The following is a 14917-nucleotide window of genomic DNA, read 5'->3' as shown; positions in this document are numbered from 1 at the left end:
CACCCCCCCTCACCGCCGGCAAAGCTGAAACCTACCTGATAATCTTTCTGCCTTTGAATCCAGCTCTGGAAACAAATGCATCATTTTGCTGCTCTTAAAAAGTGAATATAGTTTGATTACCTCAAGCTACAAGCTGCTTTGCTCCATAAGAAGGACCCAAAGGATCCAGACATCATTGTTTTTTTCAATCTACCTGAGGAGCTTTTGGTTTCATGCCTGAAACTTGATGGTTTTGGGAAAGAGCTTTGGGGTTGTTTTTAACTGGAATGTTGAAAAGTTTCTTGCTGATGCTTTAAAATGGAACCCAATTTTAAAATATGGGTTGAGTCAGATCTAAAGGAGACATGCCTGACCATTTTCTGCTCGGGAATATCTAGAGGGAAACTTGGAAGGAGAAATGAAATCTGATTTGCAACTAATAGCTTGGCTTTATTTTGAGAATATTTACAGACTCATTGAAAGGGAAATTAAATATTGACCTAGGACAATGTCTGGATTTCTCAGTAACTTAACAAATGACTCTAGCCTATGGAAAGAAAATCATAATTCGACAGACCTTTTAAATCTGCCAGGAACTCTGAATATCTACCTTTTTTGCCTGACATGCTTAATGACTCTTGCAGCCCTGGCAGGCAGCATTTATTCACTAGTTTCCCTGCTGAAAATGCAGAACAGAACTGTAGTGTCCATGCTTGTGGCTTCCTGGTCTGGGGATGATCTCGTGAGCGTCCTGTCGGTGACCATCTTCCTATTTCTGCAGTGGCTAACCGAGGTCCCTGGCTACTTCCAATCTCTGTGTACCACCTCTGCCTTACTGTATTTATGGCAGGGCCTCTCAAGCAACTTGAAGGCGACTCTCCTAGTTTCATACAACTTTTACACGATGCACAGGACTGTAGGGAGCCAGGCAGCCTCCAGAAGATCCCGGCAGGTGCTCGGCGTGGCGCTGACCCTGTGGGCAGTCAGTCTGCTGCTCTCCGCGCTCCCGCTGTGCGGCTGGGGCGCCTTTGTGCGCACGCCTTGGGGCTGCCTGGCAGACTGCTCCAGCTCCTACGTGCTGCTCCTCTTCGCTGTGTACATTTCGGCTTTTGGACTCCTCGCTGGCCTCTCGGTCCCGCTTACTCACCAACTGCTGTGTTCGGAGGAGCCACTGAGACTCTACGCCAACTACCAGGAAATTTCCCGTGGAGCTTCCACTCCCGGGACCCCTCCAACTGCAGAGAGAGTGCTCTCCCTGTCCCCAGATGATGCTCTGGGTCCTGCCCTGCGTTGCTCTGCGGGATGCTCCCCGAGCTCGGACACTGTGTTTGGACCGGGTCCTCCCCCGAGGACCGGGCTGGGGCAAGGGCTGGGGCGCGGTGCCAACGGGGCCGCAGCCTGCAGGAGTGAGAACCGGGGCGCTCTCTGTGGCACCAGGAGCTTCGCCGTGAGCGTGGCGCAGAAGCGCTTCTCGTTGATCCTAGCGCTGACAAAAGTCACCCTTTGGCTGCCCATGATGGTAAAAGTGCAGTCGCTCACAGTGCGCGGGTGTGTGTGCCGGACGGTGTGAGTGTGTTGGGACCAGCGTCCCTGGTTTGGAGTCACCAAAAGACGTGCAGTTAAGTCCGCTTCCAAGTGTATCTCGCGGCTTTAGAGACGCACTTGCAGGAAGGCAGTTAAATCTCAGAGAAGGCTTTGCTGCTAAGTGCTTCTTTCAAAATTGGGGAGAGGACAGGGAGCGCTTTCAGGAGTTAGAGACTAAGTTTTCCTAGTGCTGTCTTGGCCAAGAGTGTTGTCTTCTCTCATAGAGATATCTGAGGGTATTCAGAATAGGTGGTAATTATAAAAAGGTGTTCCCCTACACCGAAAGAGAGAGAGGAAAGAAGGAAGGAAGGAAGGAAGGAAGGAAGGAAGGAAGGAAGGAAGGAAGGAAGGAAGGAAGGAAGGAAGGAAGGAAGGAAGGGAAAGAAAGAAAGAAAGAAAGAAAGAAAGAAAGAAAGAAAGAAAGAAAGAAAGAAAGAAAGAAAGAAAGAAAGAAAGCAAGCAAGCAGACAAAACAGGCTTTTGTCCAAGCCTCCATGAAGGATCCCAGGTAAGAGGTGGTGGGGTGGCACCTTGCCATGGACAAGCACCCAGACAGAAGAGAAGGTCCGGGCATGTGACAAAGAGCCATCTGGAGTACCAGGTTCAGGTTTCACAGGCACCTGCCTGTTTTCCTGGTAGTGTCCTCTGCACTGGGGTCTGTGCTTCCTTAGTGGAGGCTTAGCTGGCAGCAGGCACAGACCAGGCACTCAGAGTGAAAAACCCTCGAGCTCTGTGCTGTCTGGAGCAGCAGGCCTCCTTCCAGGGAGCCCCAGTTGTTCACCAGCAAAGCCGAGGTCACCATCCCAGAAGCAGAGCTTCTGGCTCTCACGCAGCGAAGGGGCCTGGTGAAAGGGGCTGGGGCAGCATGCTTGGGAGAAAGGCCCAGGGAAGTAGAAAATGTGATGGTGAAATATGTCTGAAGTTCTCTGCCTTTGCAGATCAACATGGCGGTCCAGCACATGGTGGGCTTTCAGAGCCTTCCCTTTGAGACACTCAGCTTTCTACTAACCCTGCTGGCTACCACTGTAACCCCTGTGTTTGTCTTGTCCAAACGCTGGACTCACTTGCCCTGTGGCTGCATCATCAATTGCAAGCAGGATGCATATGCAATGGCATCAGACGGGAAAAAAAGTAAGTCCTCAACAATGTAGTAGCAGTTGGGAGCAATTTGCATACAGTCAAATATAGAAAAGTAGTCTACTGAGAAGTTGCCTGAGTAGGGAATGTAGAGTCCAAGGACAAATGTAAATGGTAAATAGAGAGTAGAAATTATGATGTAAAACAATCCTTAGCTCAGTGTAAGATGTTTTAAATGAGGCAGGTTTAAAACAACTCTGTAAAGTGCTTGTGCATTAGATAATTATTTTAGGTAAAACAGGAAGAGAAAGAATTTATTCAAAACAGCCCGAGTCAACAAAGGCCCTTAGGTGTTATATCCACCACAGCTCTTAGTTCAGAGTAGAAAATAATCCATCTTCCAAGTCTACATTAAGAAGCCTGCATCTGAAAAAAGATGCACTCTCAGAAGAGTTAAAAACTCATTATATTATAGTGTATTATTATTTAATGGAACAATAAAGAAAAGCATTTTCATTATTTTGCTGCCTGTATTCTTCCAGGGTTTTGAAAAGTTTTCAGAGTAAGCAATAAAAGTGCTTGAAAGCAGTTCCTAAATTTTAAGTGTATACCTCTGCTTTTTGAAAACACACATGTATACACACAAAATGCGCCCCCTCACCAACACCTGAGTTTTAAGAAAGGAAAAGGTGGCAGAGCTTGTTAATGGATATTATGTATGAATCTAGCCATGCCATTTACTTAAGAAAAAAAAAAGTATATTCTAGTGAGTATGTGTAGAATGGGAGCGGGTCAATTACAAAACTCACTAGCGTGTAATTGTTCCCATACTGAGACAGGAAAAGCTGAGGAATGGCCTGTATATTTTGACTCTGCCAGGAAGAAAAGAATATTATTTTGTCATTCCAGGAAAAAGACATGATGGTCTACCATCTAATAAATCTATGAATACTATACTGTATGCTGAATTAACTATTCTATTAATTATCTGTTGTTCAGAATAAGCAAGTATATTATGCTTTACCACAAAAGGGTAAATGAAAATAGTTTATAACAGACTATTTTAGAAATGTAAACTGGATAACATTAAAATATATTCTGCAATCAAATCTGCAACAGCATTATTTTATAAACATATTATAACCATTTACAAATAATCAGGAACTAGTCACTTTCCACATATTATTATTTAAAATTTAGTATGTCTAGATATTTTCAACTGACCAGAAGATTTTCTTAGCGGTAAGGATGCCATAAAGCTTTATTGCTAATAAATGCCAAGTTCATTTATGCCTTAAATAAAATAACTATAGAACTTAAAATAATTTATACTTATGGAGACCAATATCCAGAGCAATAGTGACAGAAAAAATTAATAATAAATATTTGTGTGGCCATACAGAATATATAGCATATAAAAATCATTTATGAGCCTGAAAGTTCTAACATTCTATTAAACAACCTTTTGCCACTAAATTAGTGAACCAGCCCTGTACTATGGTATTTAAGATTCAGAAAGAGACAAAAAGAGTCTAGCGTCAGCAAAAATGAAGTCTTACTGAAGTAGTTTAGGGCAGTCATTTTAAGAAGTAAAGGACACTCATATCAGCTGAAAATAAAGCAATGCAACAGAATTATCAGAGCAAACGGTCTAGGAAGTATTCTATCCTATATTGCCAAGATTGAATAGCCTTGTGCAGGCTAGCAGAATCAACAATCAAGTTAATATCTCATGTTCGAAATTAAAGCAATGCCTTTCAACTTCAAATAATATATTTCCTCTAAAATTACCATTTCTCTTATTTGTATTTATTTTAAAATTCAGGGAAGGCACTGAAATATGTAGGCATACAAAGAGAGGCACGGCTTCGAAAATAAAACATTGCATGAAACATTAGTTTAAATGCTTGTAGTTCAAATGACTCCATTCTCTTTTATGATCTAAGGTTCTGATATAAGAACATTCTTTAATAAGAAGGATGTGTTTTCACTGTCTGAGGATCCCCTCTGCCCCATAAATTTTCCTATTGCTAGGATTACACAACAACAGAAATTTGAAACTCCAGAGGTGGCTCATCCTCGGGCAGACAGGTGCTTAATCACTTATAGTACTTTGATTCTTTGGGAGTATGGCTCCAGTTTCACATTTAACCTTTTTCTCCTTTAACAAACCAAGATCCATGCCCCCTTTGCATTCTTTATCAGTAAACTCCAGAAGCTAGAAAAGGAAAATATTTTTCCTAACTCATATTTACCACAAGTTCATTTTGTAGATATAAATAAAATTCTACATCTCAGCTTCACTGAACAGAAACTGAGACATTCAACCAAAAAATTAATGTCAGTAATGAAAAATAATTTGCAGAAATACTAATTCTCTCCTATTTCCAACAATAATCTTTATTATTAATGTCTTGAAACAAAAGTGTTAAAAATGCTTTTAACAGAGAGGTCTCAAGTGGCAGTCATATGCATTGGATATGGCTTCTGATTCATTTTGTTTGCATGACATGATGTTTCCTCTTTTAAATAGTTAAATATCTAATATAAAATCAGATTTTCAGTTTCCATTTTTTGACAAAATGAGAGTGTCTGGTGATATACTACTCAAAGGAATTATTTTTATAAGCTGATATAATTACTTATATCTATAATTGTAATTATCAAGATGTATTTAAAGCAAAAGACTAAAACTAATCACCTAGGGTTTTCTTTTTCAGAATAAATACGGCATTCTATTTCTTTTTCATAAGTGTAGTAAAGACTTCAAAATATCCTAACTACATTCCGATGGTCTTTAAATGTTTTGTAAGTTCTTAGTCAAACATTGTTAACTATGTTATATTGTTTAAAACCCATTGTTTACATTAGTTGCCTCAGTCAGCATTTATTTTTAGTGTTAAGGAAAGTCACTAACAAGATATGTTTCTATTGGTTATACTTCATAATTAAAGTACTTCCTCTAATTTAAAGACAGCACATCTGAGACATTCTGCTACCATTAACATTAGCAGTTAAGCAATTTCACATAGAGATCAGTAACTACAAATGTGGAATCAATTAGCTTTAAATTCATATCTCTTTACCAGGTAAGTAATCGTAGGTTGGTTTCCTCTATCAGCCTCAGTTTTCTCAACTGTAAAGTAGGACCAATAAGCTTTTTATTATGTAGTGTTATTGCTGTGTTAAATGAAATGACCTATGAGCATAACTTGGCCCTAGGAAGCTCTATTTCCCCATGGAATCTATCACAATTCCATTTTTTTCCTCATAACCTATTTCAGACTGCCTCTTGTACCTCATGACCTGGAGACAGATTCTCCATCGACACATTCTGAAAATTCCTTTGAAAACATTATTCATTTTTGCTTTGTATATTTCATAGCTATAATATTCAGCTAAAATATATAGCCACAAACATCAATGTTATTGTTATATGAAAAAACTGGGATTTTATAACAGTTTTTGTTTGCTTAGTGCCCCTAAATTGGCAATCTGCCACTTTATATCTTTTCTAGAGAAAAGAGAAATGCACCAATAACTAAAACATCCTTTTAGTTCCTTTAGCTTTTACAATGTTAAAGTCAAAACTTCTAATTTAATTTTACTGGACTATATTGCTAGAAAAAAGTAAGTAGATGTATAAGTGAGACAGTGTATAAAATATTAACATCTGCTTCTACTTTTCCATTTTCTTTGAATAGAAATTCTCATGTTCTAGCTCAAACGATAAATGTTTTGGCTCAAATAATTAAGTATATCTATAAATTCCATTTCTCAGTCAACAGAACTGTTTGTAAATCTTCAGTTCTGGGAAAATTTCAGTAATAAAATCATCATGTGAATAACACTAGGATAGCTCAGTATCTTCTACAAAACACAGAACTATCCAAGTAGAACATTTTTTTTAAATGAGCAATGTTTTGAAAGATGAAAACCAAAACACTTAATTGTATTTTGTCTACCATCTGGATATAACTTACTACATGAAAATTATCTAGTATTTAATGACATTACATTTACATAAAAAAAAATCATATCATTTTCTGTTAACATTCTCACTGGTTATTCTAATAAAACTTGTACTACAGCCACCAACTAGCAGTGCTATATTTAGGATACCATCATATTTCACCTGACTTAAACCATAAAAAGTTTTGTCTACAGCCTGAACAAGCTCAATTCCGTCTGATCTTGGAAGCTAAGCAGGGTTGGGCCTGGTTAGTACTTGGATGGGAGACCTCCTAGGAAAACCAAGTGCTGTAGGCATAAAAAAATAAAAAATAAAGGATTGTAAGCTGACAAGGTCCTTGCAATATGTGAGGTCAACCAAGGGTTGCCTCATCTAAAAAGATTTTTAAAAATAAAAAATAAAAAAAAACATAAAAAGTTTTATGCACGTCTACTAAATTTATCTTGTAATTAATCAAGTTTACATATGTTGCAAAATGCTTCAGTTCACAGAAATATAAATCTATTGATTTTTAAAATAGTTCATTCCAAATTTATTTGTATCAAAATGAACTTGTTATTTTTAAAAAATTTAAAAACTGTACTGAAGAAGCAGTGTCTAATTTCTAATGTATGTATTTATAAACATATGTCAGGAATATTATACATTAAAATATTTAAAGCAGTTATATATTTTGGTGGTGCTGTCAGCTGAATAACTCACATAATATTAAAAACTACTTAATAATTAATTTCTAGCAAAATAAAATTTATAAACAATACATTCTATCCCAAAATAAAAAAAATGTAAAGATAATTTGAAGACTGAAAAAACTACAATGAGAGTTTTATAATTTATGATTAAATTTTTGTTACATAAAACTGCTTTAAAGACTTCAGAGTTCTTGGACTTGTAAGCAGTTAAAGCCCTTCATTGTACAACTGAGAAAAATTAGGCCTAGAGTGAAGAGATGACTTGAATTTGTGATATATAGTTGCTTTGCATAATTGACAAGAAGTAAATATAATTTTGATAGTCATAGTAATCAGTTAAATGCACTTTCCTAATTTTATTTACAATGTATGTTTAACTGTTGTTCATATCTACCTTTCCAACCATGGACTTTTGTTTTTGTTTTTACTCAGTCAGGAGGAGAGGCTTTGAATTCAATCTATCATTCGAACGAAGTTATGGAATTTATAAAATAGCACATGAAGATTACTATGATGATGAAGAAAATTCTCCTTCCTATCTCAACCTCATGAACTATGAATGCAAAACTACAAAAGACTCTCAGAGAGACACGCATAAAATCTTCAATACCATAAAAGTGGAAATCAGCACTACACCTTCTCTGGACAGCTCCACATTAAAAGGCATCAACAAATGCACTAATACTGATATTACAGAGGCTAAACGCGATTCCTACAATGAAAAGCGTGTTGATCCACTGCTCCTTAAAGAAACAGAAGGTGATATTCACTATGAAGAAACCACATTTTTGGAAGGGCCAGAAAGAAGACTTTCTCACGAAGAGAGTCAGAAACCAGACCTTTCAGACTGGGAATGGTGCAGGAGTAAATCAGAAAGAACCCCTCGTCAGGTACCGTAAAGATTGTTCTTCCTGTGAAATTCAAAGTGAGACCAAATATGAAAAAGTTCAGTTGATTATTTCATTCGATTAAGTCCAAAGCTAATTATGCTTTTCTCAAATAATTTCCATGATACTAAACTTTATTTCAAAGAATTTCAAGGTGTCTCTTGAAGAACGTTTTTATTTCTTTAAATTAGTTCTGCGTTTTCATTTAAAATCTTTATGTGTTGAGATTGGCTGAGTTAAACAGACTCTTCGAGAAGGGGAGAGAACTCTATCTTCAACTCAAGTTATCTATCTAAATTCAGACTAAACCCCCAGAACTTGTTTCAAATTAGTTAACTTGTAGGTTTTATTTTTTTCTTCACTCAAAAAGTATTCTAGAAGTCCCAAAGAGAAGTTTTCTCTTTTTTTTTTAATGTAATGGCAACTATTAATACAACTGGTGGTGAGGAGCACGGCCCTGCTGCAACTACCCTAGACAGCTTCCCTGTTAATCCTGCTACAACTAGTCCCTCTAGTACTCAGCAAGAAAAAAAAAAAAAGAGCTGTTCACAATATACCCAAATGAGCCTTTGCTAGCCCTGCTGAATATTCCATCTCCTGAAAGATCAAAGAATGGTTTTATAATGTTTTATAAACATGAAAGAATGTGCACCTTAATTTCATCTCACTCTCTCCTAGATTTCAGCCTGCCTGGAATTTTATTGCGATTATAGTATAATATTAATGAGATTATTCTTTTCTCTATACTCTCATATCTAATAATTAGCCCTTGCTTTCTACTCTATTGATTTACTAGAAGTAGAAGACTTTTCTACAGGCTTTAATGGAAATCAAAATCCACTTGCACCTAGTCTCTGGAATAATTCTAGAAATATCTACCAGAAATAATGTATTCATTGACCATATAACACCAACAATGAATGACCATATAACACCAACTATGAATATGAGCAGAATAATTTTAGATTTCTTTTATTCTTATTGATTAATTAAAACTACTAGTCTTTCTCTGTATCATCATTTAAAGAGTTGAATAATAAAATGTACAAAATTATATTAAAATAATTATTAATATTGCCAAATAATTAGGTAGCTCAGAAGAATATCCCTAAATATTTGCCATAAATTATAAAATACAGTGACATAATGCTCAGTATTTTTACAATATGGTACCACACTTAAGAGGGGAATCCCTAAAATTTCAATAGTTTGTACCTGAATAGTCTAAACATTCTGGTTTTCTTGCACTTAAAAATTAAGTAATATTTGTGATGGAACATCTATCTGCATGTGTTTGTGTGTGCATGCATGTGGGTGTGTACATCTCAATAACCTGCAACTACCTTGTGTGCTACTGCCTTATCTCATCCTCATGCTTACCCCTTGGGGATGATAGCTATCTTGAATCTTGCTCATGCTTTTTTTGTTATTGTTTTATCACAGATAAACATATTTCTAACACAATATATTGTTTAATTTTGCTTATTTTGAGCTTTCTAAAGATGGTATCATACTGTACGTAGTCTTCTGGGACTTGTTTTTGTTTTTTTCCACTCAATATTATTTTGAATAGAAAAGAATGACTCTGTTTTCTTATGTATTTTGTTAAAACATTAGAAATTATTATCTAAAATATCACAACTTATAGCTCTCATGTAAAAGTTTTGGTTGCAATTTAGAGAGCATAAACAATTAACCATACCTAGATACATATGAAAGATCAGACATTGTTTATATGTAAGTATATAGTCCTATAAAAATGAAGCACAATTTACCCACAAATCTCTATAAATCAAAAAATGAAATGATATATGAAAAGCACAAAATTTTTATCAATCCAGCTATCTTTTCACTACAAAAATTTTCTTATTAAATATTAATATTTTAATGTCTGTGAAGAGCAAGTAGTTTAGGAAACTGATCTAAAATGGTGGTTATGAAAAAATGATTAGTGGTAGATTAGATAATACAATATTTAGGGAAGCTAAAATTTTTATTTTCAGAGACTAATTGAAATTAAATGAAATACTATCATAAATTCTAAAATGACAGTAAGAAGTCCTTAGGCCACAGGCGGATGTTATTGGTATGACTTTCTCTTTAAAGTTAACATTATAACCAAAGTACATTGAGGCTTGAAAAGCTTGAGTACTTTTTCTATGGCCAAAGAGAGGATTTAGGTCTCACTCTGTTCTTCATCAGCAGCTATTTCATGGGAGTAGATGGTGACTTAAAAAGCACTTTCATTTCATCCTTTTCTTCCAAGTCCTTCTTTGTTCTGAAAGCAATGGTAATTTATGCATCTTACAGTGATACATTAAACTGTAGCAGACACTGCAGTAACTCTGTGAAAACAACTTTGTCTTTTCATTTTCTATGGTTGTATTTTCAAATGTGCAAGCTCAATTTATCGATCATATCTAATGGGACTACATTGAATAGTGTGTTCTTTGTTCTTAGGCTTAAAAAAAAGTAGTTTGATTTAAAATATATTGAGTGAGCCCTTCTTTATTTTTATAATATGCATTCCTTAATTTTTTTATATTAGAGTTAGTAAACAATTTTTTAATATATCTTGTTGGAAATCATGGTTGGAGAGAGAGTGTCAGATCAAGGTTAAAGTGCAATGAAGATAGTAGTAGAATGACTTCACCAGGTTTTAATGTGATCCAATAAAGTTTATCATAGTTGACCGTGTTTATTAGACTGAAATTCAGTATTATACTTAGCCACATGATCACTTATTTTTTAATAGGTAGAATGCTAAGCAGTTCACTATTAAAATGTTCAGAAAAATAGTCAGCAACGTCAGAGTTGTTCAGGTACAAAGTTTTGATACGGCAGCCATGGTGTGCCCGTTGCTCAAATGAAACAATGATTTTCCAGAATCCAAAAGTTCTATCATTTATAAAGAAAATTGGATTTGTAAAATAATTTAGTGGCTTGTGGGTGACTACTCTAATTTTCTCTTTTAATACTAAGTTCATCAAATTACCCATGGGTTCCATTCGCTTTTCTTTTAATGCATTGTCTCAGAGCTCTAGAAACTCATTTATTATTATAAATCAGAAACAAAGATATGCTGTAACTATGCCACTTAATCTCATTTATATTCTTATCATTATAGCATCTAAAAGGTGAAAGGTCCTACTCTATATAAATAGAGTGTAGAAAAAAGGATTCTGAAACGATCCTTCTCAAATGAGAGACAAAGCAGGGGGAAGCGAATACATCTGATTAGCAACCCAAACCACTTAGCATAAGGTGGAATAAGTCAACAAGAACTAACTGTAAAGTCACATGAGAATCAAATAAATTTTGTTTTGATTTTAAGGAAAATATTTTAACTATCTAAAAATAGTTTTACAAATTGAACAAATCGAAGTTGTGTTGTTTGCTAACAGTATAGCAGCAACATTGATTTCTATACTTTTTTTAAAGTATTACTTAATTTTCACAGAAAATCATAGAAACCAAATATTGAACTAGCCTATGTTGAGTTCTTTAGAACCCAGTGTACAAATAAGTCAAATGGGGATCTTGTCAAAATGTAGATTGTGACTGAGTAGATCTGAGATAGGGTCCAAGATTCTACATTTCTAACAAAGCCCCAATGCAGAATCAAAGTCCCATTCCAGACCTACAGAATCAGAATCCCCCAGTTGGTTCAGGTACAAATTTAAGGAGTACTGCCTTTTTGTCTAGTCACTAGGAGATGGATACTAGTTTAAAGAGCAGGGCTAAATTAACCCTTCAATATATGCCCCATACAGTGAAATAATAGTAGGGGAAAAAAAAAAAAAACCAATACATATATCTCTATCCTCTCCCCCCCCCAAAAAATGCATCTTCTCTTATCATTAAAAATAAAAAACTATTAGAAAATTAAATCAGGCATAAGATGTTAGTGTTTCTTGTGACTTTGTTAGCTTCATAATTGCAAGTTCTTAAACGTTTTCGCTGGGTAATTTCTGACACGTTTAACTGAAGTGACCATAAAAGAAAAATTCATTTATCACATTTGCAGCCTCGAGGCAGTTATCCAAACATAATTGACTGTCAGGAATATAGATATTTTATATTAGGCTACATCCAATAATCTGGATCAGTTCATTTATTAATTGTTCAGAGACCTGGAAAATTGTTACATTGCTTTCTTTTTTAAAAACATTTATTGTTTTACAATAATTAATATAATTATTTAGAAAATTTAGAAATTTATGATTAACAAAGAAAAAACACTCATTTCCAATCACTCAGAATTAACCACTCTACATTTTACCATATAAAACTTCAGGCTCTTTCCCATTCATACATTTTTACTTAAAAAATAAATAAATCATATTGCATGTACTGCTTTGAAATCTGCTTTTCTTCACTTAAGAATATAATTTTCATCTGATTTGAATTGTTTGAGCTCTTTGTGTAAATATATGGTGTAGTTTAGAATGGCGATTTGGAGTATGGCTAAAAGCTCACCCATGAATATGAATTTGTTCACAAGTATTTAAAGTCTTGGAAGTTAAAGCTAAGTGAAATGAAATGTAAACTAATTCAAATATTTATAACACATTTTCGTGGTGCTCGCAGCATTCCTTATTTGCTGAAATGAAGTAAAATTGAGTCATCTAACTGTTCACTTTCCACAAATTCAAGGGGATTAGCCTTGAGTCAAAGCTTAGATAGGACACTATAATTTAGCTTTTAAACTAAGAACTGTGTTAACATTCTTTTTTAAAAAACCTCATACTTTAAGGAAATCTTAAAAGCTATGTACTGGAACCATTGGCTATGGCTTGAATCTCTTCTACAACTTCCTATCGAGTGGTTATGCCTTACCTGAGCTCAAGTGCCTGGAAACTCGCTACATTTTTAAAACTTTTTATTTTGAACTAATTTTAGATTTACAAAGTAGTTTTAAAAATAGTACAGAAAGGTCTAACATATCCCTTCATCCAGCTCCCACTAATGTTACAATGCTGCAGGAGCATAATGTAATTATCAGGTAATTAATGACTCCTTTATAAACCGTATTTCAATTTTATCAGTCGTCCTGTTGGTGTCCTCTGTGTGGTCCAGAATCTAATCTCTGATCTCATATTGCATTTGTTGTCATGTCTCGTCAATCTCCTCCAGTCTGGGAGCAAACACAGGCCATCTGATGCCAGAGACAGTCCACATATCCACTACCATAACTGCTTCCGAGAATAGTTTATGGTTAGCAAATATTTTCTTACACTAAATTCTAATCTATTCACCTCACATGGGAGACTACTATCCCCTAGGGAAACTTTAACAATGTCCCGGCCCCACTCACAGACGTTTTGATTTAATTGTTGGTCTGGGGTTAGAAAAGGGTTTCACTATTTTTTTAAAACTTCCTGTGTGGGGGTATTTGAAAAATATATAATCAACATAGTACTTGTATTTAGAATATATAATTTATAAAGAACATCAATAAACCAATAAGAAAATAACAGACAATCCAATAGTATATAGCAAAAGATTTAAACTGGTACTTCACATGAGAGAATCCAGATAGACATAAACATACATGAAAGTGGACCACATCATTAATAATCTGGAAATATCAATTAAAATAGCAGTAAGAGACCACTGCACACACACAAGAACAGCTAAAATTAAATTCTGACAATATCAAGAATTGACGAGGATATGGAACAACAGGAACTAATATAAACTGCTGGTGGAGTAAATTCTTAAAAGCACTTTGGAAAACAGTTTGGCAATATCTACAAAAGTTAAATATATACATAATTCACATTCCAGCATTTCCATTCTTCGATATCTACTCTAGAATTGCACTATTTAATACAGTAAACACGAGTCATATGTAGCTATTCAAATTTAAATCAATGTTTTTAAATTTAAAATTCAGTTCCTCAGTTGTGTCATCTGCAAATCAAGTGCTCAGTACCCAAAGGTGGCTGGTGGCTACTGCATTGGAAAGCACAAATATAAAGCATTTCCATCACCGCAGTTCTACTGGACTGTGCTATCCTAGAACGCGTTTATGTTTTTGCAAGCCCCAACACTGAGGGATAAATCTAAAGGCCATCGATTAAAATAAATAAATTATTGGATATCTTCATAAGAAATACCATACATAGAAGAATATTTTCCAACATAAATAATATAAGCTTCAAGCTTCAAGCCCCTCAAAATCTGGTTCAACTGCTAACAAAAAAAAAAAAAAAATGAAATTTAACAAACTAAAGCTACACAAAATGTGAGTTTTGCAAATATAATGAAAAAAAAAAAACAGAAAAGGAGTATAGACCCTATGGTTGTATTTAATAAAGCTAGGAAGCAGGCACAACTAAATTAAATGGTTTAGGAATACATACAAAAATGTTAAAACCACAAGGAAGAGCTGGGCAATGATTATCACAAAAGTCTGAGCAGTGTCTGTCTTTAGAAAGAGAGTAAACAAGAAAGTACACGTGGGATCCCTGGATGCTGGCAATAGTCTATTTTTCATTTTAGGGAGTAGTTATATTCTCTTGTGCTACCTATTTATCCTTAATGCTCTCGAGTGTGTGTTATATTACATCAATTTAAAGAAGTTAAAAATAAACAAAATTAGCACAGATGGTTCTGATAGGCATCCATCACCCGAGGCCTCTCGCCAGGTCCTGCTCTGCCTATTGGGCCCATCAAGAACCATTTTTTCCTCTTCCACTTGCTGTTATTATCAGTGGAAA

The 14917-nt window shown here is 35.2% G+C and overlaps 1 protein-coding gene across 1 annotated transcript in view; it reads left to right on the top strand.

Annotated features, from left to right (window-relative positions):
* Positions 1-487: 487 nt before the first annotated feature.
* GPR149 (G protein-coupled receptor 149) overlaps positions 488-14917 on the top strand; it is a 50626-nt gene continuing 36196 nt past the window's right edge. Inside the window, exons 1-3 of the mRNA XM_016138710.2 lie at positions 488-1498; positions 2502-2694; positions 7738-8195. Coding sequence (XP_015994196.2) covers positions 488-1498; positions 2502-2694; positions 7738-8195 — 1662 coding nt within the window. The remainder of the gene's footprint in view (positions 1499-2501; positions 2695-7737; positions 8196-14917) is intronic.

The sequence above is a fragment of the Rousettus aegyptiacus genome, unplaced genomic scaffold (assembly GCF_014176215.1).
Source record: "Rousettus aegyptiacus isolate mRouAeg1 unplaced genomic scaffold, mRouAeg1.p scaffold_m13_p_4, whole genome shotgun sequence".
Classification (NCBI taxonomy): Eukaryota; Metazoa; Chordata; class Mammalia; order Chiroptera; family Pteropodidae; genus Rousettus; species Rousettus aegyptiacus.
This window is presented reverse-complemented; position numbering and strand designations above follow the sequence as displayed.